At 55.5% G+C, this 25,634-nt stretch overlaps 8 protein-coding genes across 9 annotated transcripts; 4 read left to right on the forward strand and 4 right to left on the reverse strand.

Moving 5' to 3' along the window:
* Positions 1–14: 14 nt before the first annotated feature.
* IUM83_19258 (uncharacterized protein) lies at positions 15–422 on the reverse strand (the record flags this gene model as incomplete). Its single annotated transcript, XM_067944302.1, has 1 exon — positions 15–422. The coding sequence occupies one exon, from the start codon at positions 420–422 to the stop codon at positions 15–17; it is 408 nt and encodes a 135-aa protein (XP_067785151.1).
* Positions 423–551: 129 nt separating this feature from the next.
* Positions 552–1,325, forward strand: IUM83_19259 (N-acetyltransferase 5; the record flags this gene model as incomplete). Its single annotated transcript, XM_067944303.1, has 4 exons — positions 552–629; positions 715–805; positions 902–1,174; positions 1,243–1,325. 4 exons carry the CDS (start codon positions 552–554, stop codon positions 1,323–1,325), a joined length of 525 nt encoding a protein of 174 aa, XP_067785138.1.
* A 397-nt stretch (positions 1,326–1,722) lies between these two features.
* IUM83_19260 (Ribosomal RNA-processing protein 8) lies at positions 1,723–3,192 on the reverse strand (the record flags this gene model as incomplete). The annotated part of the gene is made up of 1 exon (XM_067944304.1): positions 1,723–3,192. The coding sequence occupies one exon, from the start codon at positions 3,190–3,192 to the stop codon at positions 1,723–1,725; it is 1,470 nt and encodes a 489-aa protein (XP_067785142.1).
* Positions 3,193–6,822: 3,630 nt separating this feature from the next.
* On the forward strand, positions 6,823–9,292 carry IUM83_19261 (Lysosomal beta glucosidase; the record flags this gene model as incomplete). The annotated part of the gene is made up of 2 exons (XM_067944305.1): positions 6,823–7,525; positions 7,605–9,292. The coding sequence occupies 2 exons, from the start codon at positions 6,823–6,825 to the stop codon at positions 9,290–9,292; spliced, it is 2,391 nt and encodes a 796-aa protein (XP_067785143.1).
* Positions 9,293–10,131: 839 nt separating this feature from the next.
* On the reverse strand, positions 10,132–12,601 carry IUM83_19262 (Lysosomal beta glucosidase; the record flags this gene model as incomplete). Its single annotated transcript, XM_067944306.1, has 2 exons — positions 10,132–11,819; positions 11,899–12,601. The coding sequence occupies 2 exons, from the start codon at positions 12,599–12,601 to the stop codon at positions 10,132–10,134; spliced, it is 2,391 nt and encodes a 796-aa protein (XP_067785144.1).
* A 3,860-nt stretch (positions 12,602–16,461) lies between these two features.
* On the forward strand, positions 16,462–18,063 carry IUM83_19263 (putative DNA polymerase alpha/epsilon subunit B; the record flags this gene model as incomplete). Of its 2 annotated transcripts, none has more annotated exons than XM_067944308.1 (3): positions 16,462–16,479; positions 16,617–17,880; positions 17,948–18,063. In XM_067944308.1, 3 exons carry the CDS (start codon positions 16,462–16,464, stop codon positions 18,061–18,063), a joined length of 1,398 nt encoding a protein of 465 aa, XP_067785122.1. The 2 variants fall into 2 exon arrangements, with proteins under 2 accessions (XP_067785122.1, XP_067785123.1); XM_067944307.1 differs by having other exon boundaries at positions 16,617–17,887; positions 17,962–17,974.
* A 451-nt stretch (positions 18,064–18,514) lies between these two features.
* On the forward strand, positions 18,515–19,007 carry IUM83_19264 (Dual specificity phosphatase Cdc25; the record flags this gene model as incomplete). The annotated part of the gene is made up of 2 exons (XM_067944309.1): positions 18,515–18,868; positions 18,945–19,007. The coding sequence occupies 2 exons, from the start codon at positions 18,515–18,517 to the stop codon at positions 19,005–19,007; spliced, it is 417 nt and encodes a 138-aa protein (XP_067785134.1).
* A 300-nt stretch (positions 19,008–19,307) lies between these two features.
* IUM83_19265 (Acylamino-acid-releasing enzyme) lies at positions 19,308–21,760 on the reverse strand (the record flags this gene model as incomplete). Its single annotated transcript, XM_067944310.1, has 2 exons — positions 19,308–21,328; positions 21,409–21,760. 2 exons carry the CDS (start codon positions 21,758–21,760, stop codon positions 19,308–19,310), a joined length of 2,373 nt encoding a protein of 790 aa, XP_067785136.1.
* Positions 21,761–25,634: the final 3,874 nt, after the last annotated feature.

Here is a 25,634-nt window from a genome sequence, read left to right on the forward strand (position 1 = left end):
GTTCAACTGCAGCTCTACCGAACGGGGTTGTCCTTGTGCATCATGTTGTAGGCCAGCCAGTAGAGTCGGCCGTAGTCCACGTACAGCTCCTCCCCCGGCTGGATGTCTCTCAGGGCCACGACGTCGGCCCTGTCGTCCTGCGGCCGCTTGTCGAAGCGCACGTTGAAGCCTCCTCGGTGGCCCCTGCAGTCGTTGATGTACCGGGCCAGCACCTGGGGACACTGCAGCGCGTCCACGTACTTGCCATCGCCCAACTTCATGAGGTAGGACTTGTCCGGAAGCTTCCAGGCCTGGTGGTTAGGCAGTACTACCCCCGTGTACACACAGACGGTAGAACCTTCAACGTGAAGCCGTGTGGCGAATAACCCGCCCCCCGCCCCCGGGATGTTAGACTCGCGCACTTCCACACCTTCATCCTTCATGTCGATGTTGATACCGGTACTGCAGTGGTAATGACGTACCCTGCGCCGTAACCATGTGGGTACAGGCGGTTACGATCAGGGGGTACGGTCTCAGTTGCGAGGGCATCCAACCGAGACGAAGGACCAAGCATGACGTCCACGCGCAAGTTCTGCTGCGACGACCTGTTCCGCTTCAACAACGTCAACCTGGACGTGCTGACGGAGACGGTGGGTGTCTCCGCTGCGCTGTCACGCCGCGTGCGCGTCCGTAGCGCCAGTATTGACCGCGCTGTGCTCGTTTGTCGGCCTCCAGTACAACATGTCGTTCTACCTGCAGTATCTGTCCAAGTGGCCGGACTACTTCCTGGTGCAGGAGGACCCCAACAACACCATCATGGGCTACAGTGCGTTGAACCCCTATTTGCTGCTGGTTTTGAGCCCCTCGCGGCTCGAATCGGCCCAGTATTGAGAGATTTTTCGTGGTTGTGTTCGTGCTACAGTCATGGGCAAGGCTGAAGGCCAAGGCACGAACTGGCACGGCCACGTCACAGCGGTGACGGTCGCCCCCGAGTTCCGCCGGCTCGGGCTGGCCAAGAAGCTCATGGACTACCTGGAGAACGTGTCGGTGGAGCTCTACGACGGCTACTTCGTGGATCTCTTCGTGCGCGTCTCCAACTCGCTGGCCATCGGGATGTACGAGAAGTTCGGCTACTCGGTCTATAGGCGCGTGCTCGGGTATTACTCGAGTGCAGACGACGGGGAAGACGCATTTGGTGGGTTGTGACGCTGACGCTGTTGTGCTGAGGATGTTGCTAAATGCTTTCGTGGTCAATTGATGCAGATATGAGGAAGGCGCTACCTCGAGACGTCCACAAGAAGTCCATCATACCATTGCCGCATCCGATCACACCAGATCAGTTGTAGCCTAAGAGTCTGGAACCGTAGGCGAAGTTTTCCTCGTTTCTCTTTCGCTTGAAAAGGAGGGGAATGCAGTAGCCAGGTACGAGCGAGGGTTCGAACTGACTTTGACTGAACAATGAAAGAATTCCTTCGGGTATCTCGTGTGTGTGTTTTATGAATGGTTCTCTAACGTTGGTAGAGCCTTTTGGCTTCCAGCAGACCGGATTGAGCTGAGTGTGTTTCAGGGATTGAAAGCGAAGAGTGCAATATATTAATTGGTGTTGCTTCTCTCTGCTATTCTTCTCCAGGTCTAAGCAAATACAGTGTATGCCTGAGGCTTGGATTGCTACTATACTCGTTGGTTTTGCCATACCTTATGGCAAACGCGACAACATGGTGACGCATACGACACAGATACTGCTTATTCAAGCTCTTGGGTCTTGATGACAAACGCGTTTGGCGTGTGGACGATCGGGTCGTGTGCTTTGCCCTGAGGGAGCTTGGGAGGAAGCGCGCGAGGACGAGGCATGCGCGGAGCAGATCCTAGCGGTAGCAGTTTTCGCCGCGTTTTGGCTGTTCCGACAGTGGGCACGCTTTCTCGCTCTTGAATCTCTTGGGCAGGCATCGACGAGGATCGATTGCGGATTGTGAACCCCACCTTGGCTGGGATGTGGATCGGTGCTGGAATAGGAGGAATTTCCTTTGTCGTTGACACATCCCTTGTTGCCTCATCTGGACGTGGAGGCGGAGGCATTCGAGGTCGAACCCCTCTCGGAGGTGGCGGTGGAGGTGTTCTAGGGCGAACTTGACGTTCAGATGCAGATTTCCGTTTAATCTGCAGAACTTCAGCCCCGAGTCGATCACATTTCTGGACGCGCCGAAGCTCCAGTTTGTCCTTCGAAGAATCCCACAACGCTTCGTTCACGTTGCAGAGGATCTGTCGGATGGCATCATAGAGATATCGTCCGTTTGCCTTGATCATGGCATCCTGAAACCACTCGGATTGAACGCGCATGACGATCTGTCCTGTTCGCTCCTCCTCTTTGTCGAGACTCGTGTTGTCACCTTGACCAGTCGTCTCGTTGCTGATCTGCATGCTGCTAGCATGAGCCAAAATCTCACGAAGCACCACGCCTCCAACACGCCTGTCTTCCGGCAACCGCGCATTGACGCGTATCACGAATCCCATCGCAACAGCACCCTTGCTGTTAGTCCGCACAGATTCCTCGCTACTACTGGAGCACTCATCGTAAGTGTGAAGCTTTATATTCTGCAGGGCACTCAGGTCGCCCCTCCTGTCCTTGGCCATCAACTCACTCTCTCCATACTTTGAAATCGCTGCAGAGACCATCAACAGATTCAGCAGTTCCTGCTGGGAGTCTTTACTATGGACGATGCAGCGCAGCACTTTCGGACTCACGATGTAGTTCACCCACGCGTCCAAATGCTCTCGGGAGAATTCGTTTCTCGCCTGAATCTCTTTCGCCAAGTCGGATTCGTCGCTCTTGAAGAAGTTGAGAAATCGGGTGTAGCGCTCTTCGCTGATACGACGAATCACCTTAGCACGCTCGACACTGAAGGCGTCGACGTCGTGCAGTGCGAAGTCGGTCTTGTCCCCGGGTCGGCGACTGTGACTGGTAGCGTCGCTAATGGACCTCGTCGTCCTCATGGACCCGTCGATAGTCGCTCGAATATCCCCGGAGTCCTCCGACTGCGACACCAGCGCCGATCGACGCCCCATGGGCATCACCGGTCTCCATACTACCGGTGCGTGCGCCGAGTCCGAAGCAACCGACGAATTCCCTCCCAAGGTGTGTCGACGATGTAGTGATGGCCGAATACCCGTGAAAGCCTCGTCGTCGTCGGCGATCACCTTCATCGACTCCGACATAACTGCGAATGAGGCGCACGCAGGAACGTCTCGTTCTGAACGGCGAGCACGCTACGGCGGACTGGGCCACCTGTTTAGCGTCTTATCGCAGCCCTCCCGACGCCTATCCGCTCATGCCAAGTTGCTGCTGACCATGCGCTTCCAGCTGGCCGGTATCGCACAGCGTTACCCCGCCACACGCTTTCGAGGACTCCACAATCGCCGAGCAACCCGCCGGTCAGGCGCGGTCCCCGAACGTGCAGCACCAACTCCGGCGCCACAACCGGCGGCCGAACGCTCGCGCACATACACTTTCGTGGCGACGTGAGGCCACGAGGGTGTCGTTAGGCGTGCATTTCGTGAAGCCGCAAATAATGCCCGTCGACATGCTAGACAACAGCTTGGAGCCATGTGAAGCCTTGCGTCGAAAGTGACTGTTAAAGCCGGCTTTGGTGCCCCTCCTGCGTCGAGATTCGGGCCATCCATCTCCATTTTCATACGGGAGTTCATCCAGAGTCAGATGCATTTCATCTGACTCGATGGGTGTCAAGTTGTGCATCGAAATGCAACAGATCGCCACGGACATAGATTTGAGTTTCTTTTGTGCCCACCCGTGCGTGGGTGTTGGCTGGATAGAGCCTTCACGGCTGTCATGGTTCAGAATCTTGTCGGCCGATCCCCACAGCCATCCTGTCGAACCCAGCAGTCGTTGACGAACTCCAGCTCTTGGTGATGTTCACGCGCAGCGGAATGGTCGCCCATGCCCGTTCTCGACATTGACCTCTGCAATTCGTAGGTTCATGAAGGGCGAGGCTATCCAATACTGACTTCGACAATCGCCTTCACGACGTGTAAACAAGAGAACGCCAGTCTTATGATCTTGTATGGTCGCTGTTGAAGAGTTAAAAGAAAGCGAACGCGGCAGCGTTCACACTTTACGTATTTCCCCCAATCTGTACGACGAAACTAACGTTATTATTCAACAGAGAGACACTGTATGTTCTACGAGTGGCGCGTGATCAAAAATACAACATTAGCGCAGAACTAGTTCTGAAACTGAAGTGCTCGGCTTTAGAGATGAAGCATCGCACTACGGCGAGGAGAGGGATTGGATGTCGACGGTATTGCGAGCGAACATACAGAGCCTCAATTGCTGCCTTGCTCGAAGCCTTGAAGTGGTTCGCCCAGTCTCCGATGTTGAGCTAGACCTGGGCGAGCTCTTGGATGTCACCAGCATGGCTCTCTGGGCCCATTGTGGACTTTGACCGGTGAAACACTCGTCGAGTCTTCCAAGTTGGATACAAGTCGTCATCAGCAGCTCACCACTGCTGATACGGCATGGTGACACAGATCGAGGACTATTCGGCAGAGCGGGTCGACCAAGGCGCTACAATGGTTGGTACACTTCCGAAAGCTCAGGGACGAGATCCCGTACTCGGCGCACGTCATCGAATATCCGACCGAGCTAAAGCCTGCGCTGCAGGAAGTCTTGGTTGCGTAGAATAAATGCTCAGCTCGGCTGACGCTCTGAGCGTCGATGTCTCGGCGATGAATCTGGCAGTAGACGTCAGCTTGGCTGCAGCTTTACTGTCGTCGTCATGGAGTAGGAATACATGTTCACCGACTTCGAGTAAGCCAGTCACAGAAGATCACGCGAGTACGTAAGGTGGAATGTCATTGAGTAGCAGCCTAAAGTGGAGTGCTGCAAGTAATGCTAGGTTCTATGGCTCAGTTGCGAGCTCGATCCGCTTATGCCGCTCCGGGGAACTCCGCCACGAAACGACCACGAGCCTGTACTTTCATTACCATGAAAGCTGATGGACTACCGTCGTTGGTGTTCATGCAAGAGCTCGTTCGTTATAAGGAAATGTTGTTTTATTAAACTGCTCATTTCATCAAAATGTCGGCACGAATTATGATTCAACTGTGTGTACCAGCATCAGCAAGGCCGTGTCACGGCAAGTGAAGCGTGGCTCGCATGAACCGCAATTCAATGGGCGTGAAATGAGAGACGATCGAACTTATCTAAAAAAATATGTGTGGTTTTTCATGAAGTTGTCTTGTCTACCATTCATAACACATACCCACGAGGTAGCAACGACTCCGGTGCTTGAAGTGACGAAGTCTAAGCTGGTCAAGCATCTATGGCTTCGTTGGAGGCCCGTGTGTGGTTGATCCGTGTCACCTCACATTGGAGAGCCATCTCTTGCACACAAGGTTTTAATTTTTCCTGCAAGGAAACGGAATGATGAGTTGTTTTGGGACCGTTGTGGCATCTCGTAATTCGAAGTGGATGGCACTCCGAGTTCCGAAAACTCAATTTCGTAGGCCTCGAGCAATACTAAAAATTGCATATCGACAAGGAGCAAAAATAAAAAATAACATTCCCGCTTTTTAAGTTGTTTTGGGCAGTATTCACTTGGAAAACACAATATTTAGGCACCTCAGCAGCGTAAATAATATGTGAACAACCATGACCTCCTTTTCTTACCGTCGAAGCACGCAACCGGGCCAGTTTGGAGCGTACCAATACCGATTCCCCGATTTCTTTACAAATGATGTTGATCAATTTGTACAGCAGGAAGTTTTATAGCTAACACGACGGTGTTTGCAAACGCCGTTAGCTTAGTCGTTTGTTGTTTTGCTGATGTGTACATGTTAGATCTGTACGTTTGTATTCCTACTGTTTTCCGTGCTGTGTTGGAAGACGTTTCAATTGAAGGCAGAGGCAGAAAAAATAAATTAGTCTGATCGCACTAGTGTAAACGCTTTCGCGAGCGTCTCGCCGCCAATTTGGGTCAACTTCGGCATGCGTCGGGTGGCTTTGGCTTCTACACTAAATGCTGCGCAACACGGACTCCCCAACCTCAATATCGTGCTTCGAGAAGGACCCTGTCTCTCCCATACCGGGAAGTACCGGTATCCTGTGACTCCGAGTGACCGTCACGTGACTCACCATGCTCGTGACCGGAGGGCGGCGGGTCTTCAACATCCGTGAATCAAGCAAGATCCGCTCTCAGCGATTTGCGACTGCAATCGTCTTGGCGTGAGTATCCCTTACTGCTGGGTCTATGCGGCACGAAAATCTTAATTGAGGGTTCAACTAGCGTAGCGGTGATCAACGGCGGCCTAGCCGAAGAAGGTCGTAGTTCCAGCACACAGGGCTACGTATCGTAGGTGTGCCCTCTGCGTGTTGATAGGCACAAACACACCACTCGAAATAACACTTCTGAACTTCTGAAGAGTGTCAGAATCTGAAGTATCTTTACGTGATCCATACCAGGAAGGATGTCAGGCAGCGACCAGTGATCATCATTGAAGCCGCCGCCCCAGGCCAGTGGGCCACGCTCGTCGCCCTTGACAGCGCGGTCATGACAATCACGACAAGCCGATTGCGCCATTCAAGGTGGCGCTCATCAGGTCCAGACGCCGCGCCTTGAAGCAATTAACTTTGTCACAGGACCTTCCCGGTACAAATCGCAGCGTGCGTGGTTGCAGTTGAAGCTCTTGCCGATCAAAGACTAAAACAAAAACAAGGACGCGCGCTGCTTGGTGCAAGGCCACTCGGGCCCCACAGCCAAAGGGCTCACTTTTCCATTCACCTTCATCCCGGAACGTCGAAGCAGAACAAGCAACCAAACAAACACCAAGATGCTCAAGTCGTGGATGTCGGCCGTGTGCTACACGGCCTTGAGCTTCGCTGTCCTCAACGGCGGCGTCGCCACCGCCGACGAATGGGACGCCAGGGTGGACGAGATCATGGCCAACTTCACCAACACCGACCTCGCCGGCCAGATGACGCAGATCCCCGCTTACGGCCTGGTCAACTCCACGTACCAACTGGACGAGGACAAGCTCCGCAGCTACGCCAAGTACCATGTCGGGTCGTACCTGAGCCCGCCCATGTCTGCTTACGGCGAGATCGACGGTCGATGGGGCTGGACGACCGCCGAGATGCGCGACTTCGTCGGTCGCATCCAGGAGATCGCGATGGAGCTGAACGGCGGCCACCCGATGATCTACGGCACGGACGCCGCGCACGGCAACGCTCTAATGATCGACACCGTCTACTTCGGCCAGCAGATCAACGCCGCCGCCACGTTCAACCCGGACCTGGTCTACGAGCAGGGCCGCATCACCGCTCGTGACACGCTGGCGTCCGGCATCTCGTGGATCTTCGACCCCGTGCTCGACAATATGCACAACCCGCTGTGGCCGCGCGTGTACGAGACCTTCGGTGAAGATCCGTACCTGACCTCGGTCATGGGCGCGGCTATCGTTCGCGGCATGCAGAGTTACAACGAGTCCGCGGCATGCATGAAGCACTGGATCGGTTACGGCTGGACCCCCACAGGTTTGTTGTCGCGATGAGATGCATTGTTGTCACTTGACCTTCTTTGGCTAACGAACGACACGTACGATGCTGCTTTCAGGCCACGACAAGGATGGCGTGACGATGAGCGATTTCGACATGATGAACTCGTACTTCCCGCCGTACAAGGCTGCCGTCGACGCTGGACTGCTGACGGGCATGGAGAACTACATCTCTGTCAACGGCGTCCCGATGGTGGAGAACCACAAGTACCTGAAGAAACTGCTCCGCGACGACCTCAAGTTCGAGGGCCTAATGGTGACGGACTACGCTGAGATCAACCACGTGCCGGACTTCCACAAGACGGCCCGTAACATCAACGAAGCCGTGAAGTTTTCTCTGGAGCGCACGTCCATTGACATGAGCATGGTGCCGGCGGACATGTCGTCCTCGGCTTCGTCGCTGTTGACGTCAAGCTCGTCGAGCATGTCGTTCTTCAACGAGACCCTCGCGCTGCTCGAGGAGGACCCGGAGATCGTCGACCGCATCAAGGAGTCTGTGCGCCGTATCATCAAGACCAAGCTCAAACTGGGCCTGTACGACAACCCGCTGCCCGGTGAGGAGTACCTGAGCATGGTCGGTAACGACGACGACGTGGCTGCCGCGCTGGCCTCGGCGCGCGAGTCCATCGTGCTTCTTCAAAACAACGACAGCACGCTTCCGCTGTCGAAGGACGCCTCAGTGTTCCTGACGGGCCACAGTGCCCACAACGTCGGCTACCAGTGCGGTGGCTGGACGCAGGCCGGCACTGGTCTGTCGGGCAATGACATGTTCGCGCACGGTGTCAGCGTGAAGGATGGCCTCGAAAACGTCGCTGGCAACAGCTCCTTCACCTACTTCAACGGCTTGAACGTGACCGGTGACTACACCGAAGCGGACCTCGCGACCGCCAAGGAGTATGCTAGCAAGGCCGACTACACCATCGCTGTCATCGGTGAGCACAGCTACGAAGAGAAGACGGGTGACATCGACGACCTGACTCTGCCTCTGGGCCAGATTGAGTACGTCAACGCGCTCGCTTCCACCGGAACCAAGGTGATCTTGGTGCTGTTCGAGGGCCGCCCGCGCATCCTGAACGACCTGCCGGAGAACGTGTACGCTGTGATCAACGGCATGCTGGCATGCGAGCAGGGCGGCCAGGCTGTGGCGGAGATTATCTACGGCGAGACGAACCCGAGCGGCCGCATGCCGATCACGTACCCCAAGTACACTGGCAATGTAATGATCCCGTACCGCCACCGTGTCAGCACGCAGTGCGCGTCGGGCGACTACTGCGTTCCGCAGTGGGATTTCGGACACGGCCTCAGCTACACGAACTTCACGTACTCGGACATGAGCATCAGCACGACCAACGTGACGTCCAGCTCGGACTCGGTGAACGTTTCGGTGACCGTGACCAACTCGGGCAGCGTGGCCGGCAAGGAGACGGTGATGCTCTTCTTGACGCAGCCGTACCGCTCGATCTCAGTGCCGGAGGTGAAGCAGCTGAAGAAGTTCTCCAAGATCAGCCTGGATGCGGGTGCGTCGCAGACGGTTGAGTTCGAGCTGACGGCGGCGGATTGGAGCGTGTACTACCCCCAGATCGGCGAGGGCCTGAAGCTGGTGGCGGAGGACGCGGACTATGTGATCGCTATCAAGCCGGAGACGGACTGCGATGTGTACAACGAGACTGCTGCTGCGAACCCGCTGTGCGCGACATTCGCGCTGTCGACGGGCGAGTACCCGTTCGGCTCGCTGGTGGCGGAGTAAGCAGTTGCGCGTTGAAACTACTCCATCCTGGCGGATCTCGTGAGAGTATTATTGCCTCTGTAGTGTTTGGTTTGAGTGCTGCATCATGCGAGTACTTGTGCTTGTGAAGCAAAATATAAATAAAGTTGTTATCTTGAAACGCGAGTGTCTGTGGGTAAGTGCTGATGCTGATCACTATAGGAGAGGATGAGAAACATCGGTGGTTTTCACCCACGGTTTTTTTTTCTCTCGCTCAAACCACCCCATACGTGGTAACGTTAGTAGCACAATCCAAACCAAAATTATGGGTCAATCCCGGGGAGTCCCCGTGCCTTGAACACAAGTCGGGAGTGACTAGGCTCCCCACGTTCCGTCACTGCGCTAAGTCGCCGAGAAGGAGTGGCCACCATCGAAGCACAAAGAGAGAATGGAGTTCCTCGTCCGATTCGATGTTAGCAATTCCTGGATGCTGGAATAGGTTAGCAACATGCCTATTGGCAAGGCCTAATAGTCCCTGCACTGCTTGGCAAGCGAAGTAGAGCTTGCCCACTTGAAACCAGACCATTAAAGATTATCGAAACTACTACTAGTAGTACTAAGTGCGTAGTAGTCGTATCATACTACTTGCCTAGATGGTCCTCTTCATTTCATTCATACAAAAAAAAACGATGATGGATCTCTCAAAATAATAACAAAAACGACTTTATTTATATTTTGCTTCACAAGCACAAGTACTCGCATGATGCAGCACTCAAACCAAACACTACAGAGGCAATAATACTCTCACGAGATCCGCCAGGATGGAGTAGTTTCAACGCGCAACTGCTTACTCCGATGGAGTAGTTTCAACGCGCAACTGCTTACTCCGCCACCAGCGAGCCGAACGGGTACTCGCCCGTCGACAGCGCGAATGTCGCGCACAGCGGGTTCGCAGCAGCAGTCTCGTTGTACACATCGCAGTCCGTCTCCGGCTTGATAGCGATCACATAGTCCGCGTCCTCCGCCACCAGCTTCAGGCCCTCGCCGATCTGGGGGTAGTACACGCTCCAATCCGCCGCCGTCAGCTCGAACTCGACCGTCTGCGACGCACCCGCATCCAGGCTGATCTTGGAGAACTTCTTCAGCTGCTTCACCTCCGGCACTGAGATCGAGCGGTACGGCTGCGTCAAGAAGAGCATCACCGTCTCCTTGCCGGCCACGCTGCCCGAGTTGGTCACGGTCACCGAAACGTTCACCGAGTCCGAGCTGGACGTCACGTTGGTCGTGCTGATGCTCATGTCCGAGTACGTGAAGTTCGTGTAGCTGAGGCCGTGTCCGAAATCCCACTGCGGAACGCAGTAGTCGCCCGACGCGCACTGCGTGCTGACACGGTGGCGGTACGGGATCATTACGTTGCCAGTGTACTTGGGGTACGTGATCGGCATGCGGCCGCTCGGGTTCGTCTCCCCGTAGATGATCTCCGCCACAGCCTGGCCGCCCTGCTCGCATGCCAGCATGCCGTTGATCACAGCGTACACGTTCTCCGGCAGGTCGTTCAGGATGCGCGGGCGGCCCTCGAACAGCACCAAGATCACCTTGGTTCCGGTGGAAGCGAGCGCGTTGACGTACTCAATCTGGCCCAGAGGCAGAGTCAGGTCGTCGATGTCACCCGTCTTCTCTTCGTAGCTGTGCTCACCGATGACAGCGATAGTGTAGTCGGCCTTGCTAGCATACTCCTTGGCGGTCGCGAGGTCCGCTTCGGTGTAGTCACCGGTCACGTTCAAGCCGTTGAAGTAGGTGAAGGAGCTGTTGCCAGCGACGTTTTCGAGACCATCCTTCACGCTGACACCGTGCGCGAACATGTCATTGCCCGACAGACCAGTGCCGGCCTGCGTCCAGCCACCGCACTGGTAGCCGACGTTGTGGGCACTGTGGCCCGTCAGGAACACTGAGGCGTCCTTCGACAGCGGAAGCGTGCTGTCGTTGTTTTGAAGAAGCACGATGGACTCGCGCGCCGAGGCCAGCGCGGCAGCCACGTCGTCGTCGTTACCAACCATGCTCAGGTACTCCTCACCAGGCAGCGGGTTGTCGTACAGGCCCAGTTTGAGCTTGGTCTTGATGATACGGCGCACAGACTCCTTGATGCGGTCGACGATCTCCGGGTCCTCCTCGAGCAGCGCGAGGGTCTCGTTGAAGAACGACATGCTCGACGAGCTTGACGTCAACAGCGACGAAGCCGAGGACGACATGTCCGCCGGCACCATGCTCATGTCAATGGACGTGCGCTCCAGAGAAAACTTCACGGCTTCGTTGATGTTACGGGCCGTCTTGTGGAAGTCCGGCACGTGGTTGATCTCAGCGTAGTCCGTCACCATTAGGCCCTCGAACTTGAGGTCGTCGCGGAGCAGTTTCTTCAGGTACTTGTGGTTCTCCACCATCGGGACGCCGTTGACAGAGATGTAGTTCTCCATGCCCGTCAGCAGTCCAGCGTCGACGGCAGCCTTGTACGGCGGGAAGTACGAGTTCATCATGTCGAAATCGCTCATCGTCACGCCATCCTTGTCGTGGCCTGAAAGCAGCATCGTACGTGTCGTTCGTTAGCCAAAGAAGGTCAAGTGACAACAATGCATCTCATCGCGACAACAAACCTGTGGGGGTCCAGCCGTAACCGATCCAGTGCTTCATGCATGCCGCGGACTCGTTGTAACTCTGCATGCCGCGAACGATAGCCGCGCCCATGACCGAGGTCAGGTACGGATCTTCACCGAAGGTCTCGTACACGCGCGGCCACAGCGGGTTGTGCATGTTGTCGAGCACGGGGTCGAAGATCCACGAGATGCCGGACGCCAGCGTGTCACGAGCGGTGATGCGGCCCTGCTCGTAGACCAGGTCCGGGTTGAACGTGGCGGCGGCGTTGATCTGCTGGCCGAAGTAGACGGTGTCGATCATTAGAGCGTTGCCGTGCGCGGCGTCCGTGCCGTAGATCATCGGGTGGCCGCCGTTCAGCTCCATCGCGATCTCCTGGATGCGACCGACGAAGTCGCGCATCTCGGCGGTCGTCCAGCCCCATCGACCGTCGATCTCGCCGTAAGCAGACATGGGCGGGCTCAGGTACGACCCGACATGGTACTTGGCGTAGCTGCGGAGCTTGTCCTCGTCCAGTTGGTACGTGGAGTTGACCAGGCCGTAAGCGGGGATCTGCGTCATCTGGCCGGCGAGGTCGGTGTTGGTGAAGTTGGCCATGATCTCGTCCACCCTGGCGTCCCATTCGTCGGCGGTGGCGACGCCGCCGTTGAGGACGGCGAAGCTCAAGGCCGTGTAGCACACGGCCGACATCCACGACTTGAGCATCTTGGTGTTTGTTGGTTGCTTGTTCTGCTTCGACGTTCCGGGATGAAGGTGAATGGAAAAGTGAGCCCTTTGGCTGTGGGGCCCGAGTGGCCTTGCACCAAGCAGCGCGCGTCCTTGTTTTTGTTTTAGTCTTTGATCGGCAAGAGCTTCAACTGCAACCACGCACGCTGCGATTTGTACCGGGAAGGTCCTGTGACAAAGTTAATTGCTTCAAGGCGCGGCGTCTGGACCTGATGAGCGCCACCTTGAATGGCGCAATCGGCTTGTCGTGATTGTCATGACCGCGCCGTCAAGGGCGACGAGCGTGGCCCACTGGCCTGGGGCAGCGACTTCAATGATGGTAACTGGTCGCTGCCTGACATCCTTCCTGGTATGGATCACGTAAAGATACTTCAGATTCTCGAAATAACACTTCAGAAGTTCAGAAGTATTATTTCGAGTATCAACACGCAAAGGACACACCTACGATACGTAGCCCTGTGTACTGGAACTACGACCTTCTTCGGCTAGGCCGCCGCTGATCATCGCTACGCTAGTTGAAACCCTCAATTAAGATTTTCGCGCCGCATAGACCCAGCAGTAAGGGATACTCACGCCAAGACGATTGCAGTCGCAAATCGCTGAGAGCGGGTCTTGCTTGATTCACGGATGTTGAAGACCCGCCGCCCTCCTGTCACGACTCTCGTGAGTCACCTCTCAGGTATCCTCTCGGGGGACCACTGTATGTTCATTGGTCAGGATTACCGATCTTGGCTTTTCATTACAGTATCCTAACACTTCGAGCCTGCACACCTACTGAGGAATCACGGACACATACTTCGTGTATACCAACCGATACCTGCAACGCTGTTGTGTCGTTGCGAGAATTCGCCTAAGTACAGTCTTCTTGAGAAGGTGGCATGGCCACTGTTGCATCTTGCTGTCATTGTTGGGTACCACGACATATCGATGCGGACAGATATGGTCTCGCGACCACTGCGCTGGTGGAGAGTTCTGTGGATTTTGATAGTGCTGCAATGCTCCAACAAACGTTATCCTGTAGGCAATTGCCTCGATTTGTCATCAAATGAAAAAAAATTATACACCTTATGCATCTTGATTTCTTCTTGAAGGCCGCACAGTGGTAGAGATACAGTGCGCGCCGAAATTATAGCCGCACTTGAAAATTTAACTGCTTGAGTGAGCACTTCAGTTTTTCCTACGACAAGAACGCCATGATACCGTCGTAGAGCAATAGAAAACGATAGCAAAAAGCGGTAACAAAAAATCTTCGTTTGCCTTAGAGCAATTGACAGAAAACTGGTTCTAGGTCGGGTCAAAATTATAGCCGCACCCAGAGGTCCTACATTTGCGCTGCTCTAGTAGCCTGTCTTGGAGACCTTTAGCAGTCGGGTGGCTTCTAGTCGCTTTGGAACGCTCCGAACTAACTTCTGAATGTAGACCGGATCAATTTTAGACCACTCAACTTCGACCAAGCTCGGTTGTGGAGTGAGTCACTACCGTTGAGGCTAAGAGACTCGCTTTTAGACTTCTGCCTCCTTGATGTAGACTTTCTTCCCCTTGGAATTGAACTTTGGGGTGTGAACGCGCTTCGTAAAATTTACACAGTTGAAGTTGCAGGCTATTATGATCAACTGATCTATCAGCGTTCTGGAAAATATTTCCACATCGCATGGCCTCCTATTTCGGGAAGAATGCTTTTGCTGGGCTTCAGTGCTCCCATCCGGCCCGTTTTGCTCGCTTGTGGCTTTGACGCACCCCGTTCATTCCTCCAAGCTCTGGATTAATCCATGGCAGATCCTAGCGGTTGCCACTACGGCGCTTTGGCGCGTGTGTATGTCGAAGACGACGAATGGACCGAGGACGAGGAGTTCAGCAAAGGCTGCTTCAAAAAGAACAAGAAGGCGCCATACAGAGCCGACAAGGACTTACTACTTGCGTTGGGTGAGTCTCACCTCTTCGCTCTCCGCAGGAGACAGCAACGGACTCGAGCGTGCGTTTGCATGTCTCCATCAGAGCTCACACTAGAATGCAGCAATCAGCAGCGACTCGCAAGTGAATTTCAGTGTCCGCACGTGCATTTGTATGATGACTACGAGCAGTGGGCAGCGATTGAATATTCGGCTATCATGCAGGTGCAGCTCACATTCAGAACGGTGACTACGGCCGGAGAATCGGGACAAAACAATGGTCTTGCAACTCGGACAAAGGATTTGGTGGTTGTCGTGAAGGACGGTAGCAAACTATGGGTCGAGTTCGAGCACAATTTGGGTCGAGGTGCGTTCTTGGACGCACTGATGGCAGCATCGGCGCCGCATGTTACGCTCGACTTGGACTATACTGATTTGGCAAAGCCAAACAACCAGATCGAGAAACCTAGCGAGGTGTCTCCAAAACATCCTGCAGAACCTTCTTGGGAACAGGTATCGCCACGCATGGTATTTGAATTCCAGCGAGCGGCCTCTCGCTTGGCCGTGATCCTTGCTCTCGAGATTGATGCAGAGGATCTCGACGTTGCTTTGTACGGCGAGACTGAGCATGAGGCCGCATCTACCCGGGGTTTATCGAGTTCGTATACCAAGTCTGATCAACCAATTTTAAGCTTCGCTTTTCGACGGGAAGCGCTTCGCAAAGCCATAGAGACTCGAGTTCAATTGGCATTGCAACTCTCCAGTGAGGTCGAGCTAGACAACCCGTACTGCCACTTTTTGCTGGGTACAGCTATGGAGTTGTCTCGTGTTTTGGATGAGCCAGATTTGTACTCTCTCACATGGTTAGTGAGCGGATATATAAATTTACAACGCGCGCTGATGGCCACCCCGGTTGGCTCGACGAAGCTGGCGCAGTCACAGCTGGAACATGCTATCAAAATTGCGCGTGAGCATTCGTTGCGTCTTCAGCTGGCATTGTCACTAACGTGCTGTGGAGACCTGCATCGTCTGGGTACGACACAGATATCGACTGCAAGGACGTTGCTGGTAGAAGCAGCGCGCTTGATGCCGACCAACGCACTCGACGTTGCTGGAAAGATGCAGCTGCACAATAACATTCACCAGCTCGGGCTTGCTCTGTCGCCACGGAAGTCCAGAAATTCTACCCAAGACAGAAACGTCGTCGATTTGTGGAAGGTGCTTTCGTTAGTATTGACCCCGATATCAAACCGAGTTGAGCAGTACCCACTGCTGCGTCCCGTAATCAAAAGCGACATAGATCGCTCTCGGTACTGCTTCGTTGAGCTACACGCAGTGACAGAAGAAGCAACTGTCACGCCGAAACTCCTGCAACTACGAGTATACTTCACGGAGCACTCGACTTTCGAGTGGCTGCGACTGGAGATCGCTCAGCGTTGCAATGCTGTCCCCATACATGAAGTGAAAGATCAAGACGTAGAGGAACAACCGACTGTAGCGGAAGTAGTGGGGTTTTACGACGCGGCGAAGAAGAACCAGCCCATGATCCCGTGGAATTCACGCGTGGTCGACGTCGTTCGCGTCGACTGGCACATCCTACAAGCGGTGGTGCATCAAACCGCCCGCCCTGAAACAGAGTCCCCTAAAGTATCGCCCAGACCCAGTCCCCAGAGCTCTCGACCCACAGTTGTGATGGTGCGGTGCTCGAAATGCCGCCAGCAAATGCTGCTGAAGGACGTGGAAGCGCACTCGGAGTCGTGCAGTGCCTAGTTCCCTAATTATTCGTGCATCTTCACCAGAAAAAAATATATATTCCCGAGACGTACTTCCATAGACCATTGCTGTAAGTTTTTTGCGGCAGTCATTATTTTTTTCAGTTTATTTTTTGCATTTTGATTGGCTAGTAGATCCAAGAACCACTAAGTATCAGTGGCCGCGCCATCTGCAAAAATGGCGCCAACGGAAATGGTACGTGTCGATCCTGCGCTGCGCACGAGTGTCCCGCGCCTCCTACTGCCGGCCACGTTGCGGCCATACGCCGGCCAGATAGCTGACGTCTTGCTCTCCATTTCCATACCTGTGGCCCTTTCCACCCATCTCTGCAGACCCCGCGCCGCTCCGTCGAATACACGCCCACGTACCAGCGCTTTGTGCTCAAGCAGAAGTCGTACGCGCAGCAGTTCTCGCACATCTACGTGAGCCGCCTGCAGCAGCTGCGCGACGTGGTGAGCGTGCAGGTGCAGCAGCGCACGGGCGGGCGCGTGGCCGTGCTGGCCAAGGTCATCGACCTCAAGGCCGACGGCCAGGAGTGCGTGCTCATCGGCACGCTGCTCAAAGCTCTGGAGGCCAAGCCGGACCTGTTCGACGCTCTGACCAGCGAGACGGGCGTCACGCCCATCGAGAAGACCGGCCGGTCGCTGGCCACCAAGCAGGACGAGCTGCTGCTCGAGGACGAGAGCGGCCGCGTGCAGCTCGTGGGCGACATCGACGTGGCCCGGCTCGTCACGGGCGTGGTGCTCGGCGTGCGTGGCCGCGTGCCGCGCGACGGCGCCGGCGGCCAATTCCATGTGGAGGAGGTCTTTCTGCCGTCCTTCCCTCCGCAGCACCCGCTGCCGGAGAGACAGGAGAGTGAGTACGTGGCCCTGGTGTCGGGTTTGAACATCGGCCGCAATAAAGACAGCCAGCCCCTGAAGAACCACGTGCTCGTGGACTATCTGGCTGGCCGGCTAGGAGATGACAAGGAGAAGGAGTTTGTCTCGAAGATCGTGCGGGCCATCGTTGTGGGCAATGTCGTGGAGGCTGCAGGAGATGGAGAGGTCCAGGCACCCACGATTAAGCGCAAGACGGCGGAGGAGTTGGCCCTGGAAGGGGAGCCGTTGAAGAACGCTGACGAACTGGTGTCGACCCTCGCGGCGGCCATGTGCGTGGATGTGATGCCCGGCCCGTCGGATCCCAGCAACTATACGCTGCCGCAGCAGAGCTTCCACCCGTGCTTGTTCCCGCGCAGCTCGCACTTTAAGTCCTTCCGATGCGTTACGAACCCGTACGAGGCTCAGGTGGGAGGTGTTCAACTCTTTGGAGACGCTGGACAGCCCCTGCACAGTATGCTGCAGTGTACTCTTCCGAAATCTGGGGACAGCGAGGATGAAGACGCCGAAATGACAACAGACGAAGACAAGGAACAGGCCGAGCAGGAGCGCTCGCTGGACTATCTAGAGCGGTGTGTTGAGTGGCGTCACGCGGCTCCTACCGCTCCGGACATTCTGGCATGCTTCCCCATGGCCAACGAGGACCCTTTCATCCTCGAAACCTGCCCACACGTGTATTTCTCCGGCAACCAGCCACGCTTCAGCACGCGTCTCGCTAAGGGTAAGATGCGCTCTTTTTCTCGTGGTATCATGAGTATTAGCATTTCTGACGTTGTGTTTTGCAATAGGTGCTAAGGACCAGCAAGTGCGACTAATTACCGTACCCTCCTTCTCCGAGACATCAACCATCGTGCTTGTAGACCTCAAGGACCTCTCGTGCTTTCCCATCACGATCGGGGCATGAATAATAGACAGCAGTGAGGGCATAGGAAATCGATAAGGAATCGAGAAACTGCGCGACCATCCCCGAAGTACGAGGGAATCGAGAAAGTTGTACGTTACTACGGGGTGAGGGAGGATTGGGATTTAACTAAGTCTTCAACATGACACGTAGATGCTATGGCCACGCACCACAGGCGTTCGTTTACAAGCAATTCCCACTAAAGAAGACGCTTGCTTTTTGACACGAGCAAGGCAACTGCTGCTCCGACAGGCTTTTTACAGCATTTGCAACATGCAGTCTACGAAACGTGAGGTCAGTACAGCGCTCATATGGGGCCAGACCGTCTTCCTGTTCAGAGAATGCATCCTAGCCGCAGCGTTTGACGCCGCACTTCAACTACTTAGAGGGAGACTCGAATCGTGTCCGTCACATCCAAATCTGCAGCGGATCACCCACGCCAATCTTCACCATCATGCCGACCCCCGAAGAGCTGCTGGCCGTCGAACGGATTTCGGCCGAGGACTTGGCTGCTGCGCTACGATCGGGCGCGGAACACCCAGTTGTTGTTGACGTTCGCCACGAGGACTACGAGCTGCTTGGGCACATCGTTGACGCCGAGCACTTGCCCTCGACCATTTTCAAGGAGGACGCCGACGTGGATGTCCTGGTCGCCAAATTTGGCAGCAAGCAAAACATCGTCTTCCACTGCGGTCGCAGCAACACTCGGGGCCCCACGTGCGCGTTGCGATTTATTGAACGTGCTGAGGCCGCTGGCGTCAAGACTCACGTTCGTGTGCTCGCTGGAGGCTTCGCTGACTTTGCTGAGGTATGTTGGCCAGGAGGGATGTCGTCAAGACGATGGTATGTGAACTAAACGAATATGGTGTTGTGTCCCTGCACAGAAATTCTCGGGATCAGCGGATCTCGTGACACCTCCCTCCAAGCTAGCCGAGAGCGAGCAATGATCAAGTTGCAACCTGATGAGGTGCAGCAGGCAAGCGAATGAATAACACTTGAATCTTAACTCCCATCACTTCAAAACATACTGGAGCGGCCCAGGATCTTTCGCATGTAGCATCGATTGCTTACAACACTCACGACAAGCATATGTTCCTACTCGGCATTTGAAAGACTTGGAGTGCCATTCACTGTGGTATTACGTCTTGCGAAAACGAGAGTATCTGGGGGGTAAAACACAACTTTCTTCGAGGAGGACGACCTCTGGTTGAAGATGACAAGACCCCGGTCCACGGCATTTTAGCGGATTACTTGGGGTTATGCTTGAGCAGCCAAAGTCCCCAGTTCACGGAGAAATCACCAAAAGCCTCCACGGAGCCCAGTGGATGAGAATCCTCGGGGTACCATAGCAGTTGCGTCGGGACTCCGTAGCCGGCGATGGTCGCACGATACTCCAAGCCTTGGCTAGGTGGCACACGCTTATCCTTTCCGCCCAGTCCGAATAGCGCCGGCGTGGTGACCTTACTCAAATCGTTGCTGACGGGTGAGTGCTGCCACAGCTTGCTGAGGATCGCCAAACGCGCTTCTGGAGTGAGAGGTGGCAGTTCGGCCTTGGAATTCTGCAGCTTCTGCGACGTGTGAATCGATTCGAAACGCTGAATACCAGCGCAGGCCAGACCCCAGTCTTGGATATCTGAGGTGTAGAACACACTCGACATGTTGGTCACTGGATTGCGCGTCACCATGGACTTGTAGAAACCAGGGAACTGCGCAATGAGGTGCGTGACGAGGAATCCGCCATGACTGCCACCTGAGCAGTGGACTCGAGATTTATCTAGCGACAGACCAAGCCTTGAGCTCTTCTCTAGAAGGTAGCACAACGCGTAGTGACAGTCGTACACGTCTTGAGTACCCACCTTTCCAATAAGTGACTCCAACGCCTTGATACCAAACCCAGTACTACCTCGATAGTTCACGGTGACGATGGCGAAACCCAAGGCAGCCCAGAAATCACACATATTTCGGTACATCACTGGTGAGTTTCCGTGCGGTCCACCGTGCAGCTCCAAAATGACGGGATATCCATCGGCAGGCGGAGCACTGCTGGGAAGCATCACCGTCGCCTCAAAGTCGCTGGAGCTAGACACCGATGGGATCAGCAAATCCTTCAAAACGGCAGGCGTCTCAGGAAGTTTCTTCTCGGCTGCAGGTATGTCTGACACCGAAGCGGGGATGGAGTACACCTCCCAGCGTTTGATGTAGTTCGTGGCTCCCTGTTGATCCTCAATTGAGATTGGCAATTTAACGTGTTTGCCAGTCGCTGCATCAATGTGCACGAGGAACACGCTCGCAGGACGCGTAGGTGAGGACACCATCACCAAAAAGTAATCTCCCTTGCGGTCAACCACCGTTTCAACGGCGACGCCAAGTCCTTCCACATACTCCGGTGAGACCAGACGCTTTGTCGCGACTTCAACATACTTCCACACTTGTCGAGAGCCTACTTGACTCACCACGTAGATGTACTTCCCGTCAGGCGACCAGGCATTTTCACTCAGTGATCCCGTGAACAACCCATTAAATGCTTTAGTGACGTCAAGCACAGTCGCGTCAGGCTCGTCCTTGATGGGAATCACCGTCGACGTCTGTTTCGAGGCCCAGTCCGCCACGCACAGAAAGCTGCACGTTCCGTGAGTGGCAATATCTCGCGTAGCGAGGAATGCAAGTTGCTTGCCATCGGGAGAGAACCTCGGGTTTCTCATCGTTCCAATCTCCTTGCTTTCTTCATCCTGAGGGACGAAATCCAGCTTCTTGACCACATTCTTAGACTGGTCCTCCTTGTTTAGCACAACATGATACAGTGCGATGGGGCGGTTGTAGCAGTAAATGATGCCCAGTCGCTTCGGCATGTCCGTCTCAGTCGCTGCAAACACCAGCTCGTGATCCCCAGGAACAAAGGCCACATCAGCGCACGTCAAGTTGGCCGGCACCCCCTTCACCTCTTCAATCTTCCCCGTGGCTAACGTGGCCAAGAAGATGGACGCCGTTTTCTTCCCCTCGTATTGCTCGCCCCAGTCATCCTCGAACTCGAATTTGGCCCCTGGAAGAGGGTTCGCCGCTTCGTCGTTCTCCTTCTTCTCCTTCTCCTTCTTGCTGTTCACGTTCTCCCAGAACGCCGGGGACTCGGCCACTTTCTTCTCCGCGACGTAAGCAATGGTCTTCTCGTCGTGAGACCAGGCGATGCCGCCCTCCCGTTCTCCCAGGTAGATGGCCCCGTGCAGCGTCTTGGGCGCCTTGAACGTCGACACCAACTTGCGACCTTCAAAAACTAATAATAACAAAATAAAATTATAAAAACTCACTAAAAATCCTTTAAAACCAGGTTGAAACCAGAATGAAACAACGTACCACTGAAGACCCCCTCGGGGGGTCCTTCGCCCTTCCCTTTGTCGAGTTTGAGCGTCACCACGCGCTTGCCGGAGGGCGAGACGCTCGTGTGGTCAGCCACCCAAGGGGTGGGGAAGCCCGTGTCGAGCACCGTTGGCTGCGTCTGCGTCAAGTGGCGCACGTGGTGCTGCACCTGGAACTTGTGCGTCACGTTGTTCACCAGGTCCGTCGTGGCCCACACCAGCTGCACCGACGCGCTGTCGGAGGCCGCGTCCACAGAGAGGAAGCCGCCCGCGAGCGTCTTGGAGCTGCCCACCACGGAGGCGAATAGCTCACTCACGCGCGTGTGCTCTGCTGCGTCGGACGAGGCCATTACGGAATCGGAACTTCTTCGGACGAGGCCATTACGGAATCGGAACTTCTTCGGACGATGTCGGATACCGAAATGAGGGAGGATATTTGCTTATGGTCTCTACTAAGGGTGAATACTGACCAATCCGAAGCAAGAATGAGACCACTTCAACAATGATTCGAGTGTTTCATCAGCTTTAGAAGTTTTTATATTAGTATATATTTACGGTCAAAAGGTGACCCGTGCACTCCTGGAACGAACCGAGCGCGTCCAAACTAGCACCTCCGACGTCGATGGTCGAGTCTAGCGAGTGGCAGCCAACCCTCAGTTCTAAATGGCACGGCCACCATTGCCGGCGCGCACAGCGGCGGTGGGCGCACTGCTCACGATCGCACCAGGCCGGCTCTGCGCGATAGCGCCTGGGATCTGACCGCCCGCCGCCGACATGTTCTTGACAGGTGATGCGTTCTTCACGGGCGACGCGTTCTTCACCGGTGCAGCGTTTTTCACCGGAGCGGCAGTCTTAACGGGCGATGTTTTCTTCACCTGTGCTGCCGTCTTTTCAGGAACTGCGCCCTTCACCTGGGTCTTAGTCTTCGGAGCCACCGCGTCCTTCTTGATCTGAACGTTGGCGGCCGTCTTCACGGCCACAGGCGCCGGAGGCGGGACTTGCGCCCACTTCTCGACTTCCATGGGCAGGTGTTTCTTCACGGCCTGGATCTGAGCCTTGCCACCAGCGGCCGCGCCGTTCTTCTTCGCAGGCTGAGCGACCTGCTTCGCCTGCGGCTTCACAGCATTTTCGGTCGAGTTCGAGTTCGAGCGAGGACGGATGTTCTTCGCCTGTAGTGCAGGTCTGTCCTTGCTGGCCTCCCACACCGCCGAGCCGCCGGCCTGCTGCAGCTGCGCGCGGATCGCGTCGTACAGGTGCTGGCCGCCGAGCTGTTGCATGGCCTCCTGGAACCTGTCCGACTGCGCCTGCCTGGCCATCTGCCTCAGCAGGTTCTGGTTCGTCGTGGCCCAGCCGTCCGCGTCGGCGGCCGCCGCACCAAAGGCTGCTTGCAGACCCTTGGTCGTGGGCGTCAGTACGAGGCGCGCGTGGCCGTCGTAGCTCAGGATCTCGCGCAGAAGCTGGCACGCCGCGCGCTTCTCGGGCGCGAGGCCCAGCACCAGCCGCAGCACGAAGCTCATGCCCACCATCTGCGGCACGTGCTGCTTGGAGCGCAGACCGCTCGTGCCGAAGCGCGCACCGATGACGTTGTCCATCTCGCCGAGGCTGTCGCGCCGGACCAGCTCCTTCTCGCCGTACTTGGTGAGCGCGGCGGACACGATGAGCAGTACGAGCAGCGCCTGCTGGGTCTCCTGGATCTCCTGGATGCACGCGAGTGCCGCAGGGTTCACGGCGCCGCGCACCCACTGGTCTACCTGCTCGCGCTTGGCATTGGCCTTGACGTTGATGGCGCGCGCCGTGGCCTCATCATTGGCGACGAAGAAGTTGTGGAACTTCTGGAACCGCTCGAAGTCTGTCTTGCGGATCTGGCGCGCGCACCGCACGCTGTCCGCAGTTACATCGGTCAGCGCGAACGGCGTGGCGTTCTTGGCGTTCTGGACGCTCGTGTCCGCGTTGGGATTGGAGGGCTTGGCGGCATTGGGTGTCGTGTTCTTGACGCTGATGTTCGCGTTCTTGCCGGCAGCGCCGTCGGTCTTGTTGGCGTTGGGCTTCCCCTTGCCGCCCGACGCCACCTCACGCGTCGGTGCTGCAGCCACGGTGGCGGCGGCCTTGGGCGCCTGTGTTGCCGCAGCCGTGGCCTTGGTGCTGGCCGGCTTTACCTGTGCGTTTGTAGGGGCGGCGGGAGCAGCAGCGGCAGGGGTAGTCACGTTCTTGCCGTTGTTCTTGGCGTTGTTGGCCTTCTGTCGCGATGAAGCGTTCGTCATTCTCGGGGTGCTCGGGGAGCGCGGCGGCTCTCGAAAGCTTGGTTGCGTTGCTTGTTGGCTGGGTGGTCGATTGCAAAGTGAGTGAGCCCCAGAACAACAACGGATCACACGGGTATACGAGCAGAGTTGGAGAGCTCGACCCGATTCTCGGCTCGGACTGGAACCGCACTAGAGTGAGCGTTTCACGTACGAATCATGCCAGGCCGGGCCGGGCCGACAAGAGTGACGTGCTTCTCGACAGACTAAGGTGGCGAAGCGAAGCAGAGGAGTGAGGCCCAGATGGGAGTGAGATCAGCTCAAGCAGGCAGCCCTATTTTCGTCTCTAGGCTGGGATGAAGTTTGGAGCCGGCATTAGAACCAGTGTGAGAGTTGCGGTTCTGGATTCGAGTGCGTTTTGAAGAGTACATGTATATAAGGTTACCTTACGCCATGCGATGCAGCTCAATTGGAGAGTGACTAGCAGGGAAGGGCTTCCCTAAGCCATACATTGAGCGATCGCTCCCTATAGCCCTTGTCACGAGTGTTTTGGTCGTGACCGCAGAACAACTTCAATTTGAGGATAACTTCAACTTGAGAGAACTTCAACTTGAGGCATACAATTACCAAGATCAAAGTGAATGCAAGGATAGCTAGCAGCTATTATCGGAAGTTTTAGGGAGACGCGGTCCCCACCTCGTCCCCACCCCGTCCCTCGCCCGTCACTCTGATATGTCAACTATCTGAAGTTTGGACTTCCGGATAACAGCACATATCTACGTACTCAATACACGCACAACACACATTTAAACAAAATCCATTTGACAGAACGCAGCGGCTCCAGCTCACTGGGCGGGGCACCACACGGACGTCGACCGCGCCGGCGCCCGAGGGAGTGATGGCCTGAAGGGCAGCGCGGCGAAGCAGAGCAGCAGGGGCCAGCGCTGCTACGACTAGCGCGCCGAGTGATGCCCTGAAGGGCGGCGCGGTGAAACAGAGCAGCAGAGTCAGCGCCAGCGCTAAAGAGCGGCAGTCAAATCTGTACGTACAACAAGAGGGAGGGGGCTGAGCATGGATTGAGCTACTAACTGGTTTTGAAATTGGTTTTAAAGGTGAACTAGGAACTGCATTTGAGACTGTCGCTCAGTGCATTGAGTGTAAGCTTGCTCTGTGTACGGTGTGCTTCGACAGTACAGACGGATTGCTCGCGTTCATGTTAAACAGAGGATTTGCTCACAACTTATGGGATGGATGCATTTCACGCAGCAGCACAGCATCTTGTAGGACGACTACCCAGAGGTACAGTAGCAATTCCAAAATCCTCCAGTTGATATGTGCGGTGTTGACTGTTTTACCTGTGTTGTCATGTAGTTAAATGGAAACACTTCGCGTTGCAGACTATCAGGAGGTGTAAGAGCAGCTCGATCTAAAAGAACGAGCGGCGGTCCGGGGAACCCCAGCAAGGGAGCGCACGGCGTCCCGAGGCAAAGCCGCCAGGTAATATCCATCCACAGCGCCAGCATTCCAGCGCCCCAACCTTCTAATCTGTGACTCTGTTGCTCCAGCTAGTTCAGCCATTCGAGATCCAGATCCTCGGGTAGCGTAGGTCTTAGCTTTTGAGTGCATACTGAGGGCAGAGAAGGCTTTACGGTAGCGCCGTAATGTGCTCGGTATGTCATTGCTTTTGTTGATTTTTGTCCTGCCTTGAGAACTTAAAATTATACGACAGTGCAGGCTTTAGAAAATTAGAAACAGCTTCCTTAGGCGCGTATGCGCGGGTCGTGTCGACAGGCCTTGCCTCGCGACAGCGATCTAGCGTTGCGTTACCGTCCTCTTCGAGCTCAACTTGCAACCCTGGTGGCTCCATTGCACCCCAAACACAATTTACGATATGGACTGTCTTGCATTCAAGTACAGCTCGGAAGTTTTAGGGAGACGCGGTCCCCACCTCGTCCCCACCCCGTCCCTCGCCCGTCACTCTGATATG

Source organism: Phytophthora cinnamomi (genome assembly GCF_018691715.1).
Source record: "Phytophthora cinnamomi strain GKB4 chromosome Unknown Contig82, whole genome shotgun sequence".
NCBI lineage: Eukaryota > Oomycota > Peronosporomycetes > Peronosporales > Peronosporaceae > Phytophthora > Phytophthora cinnamomi.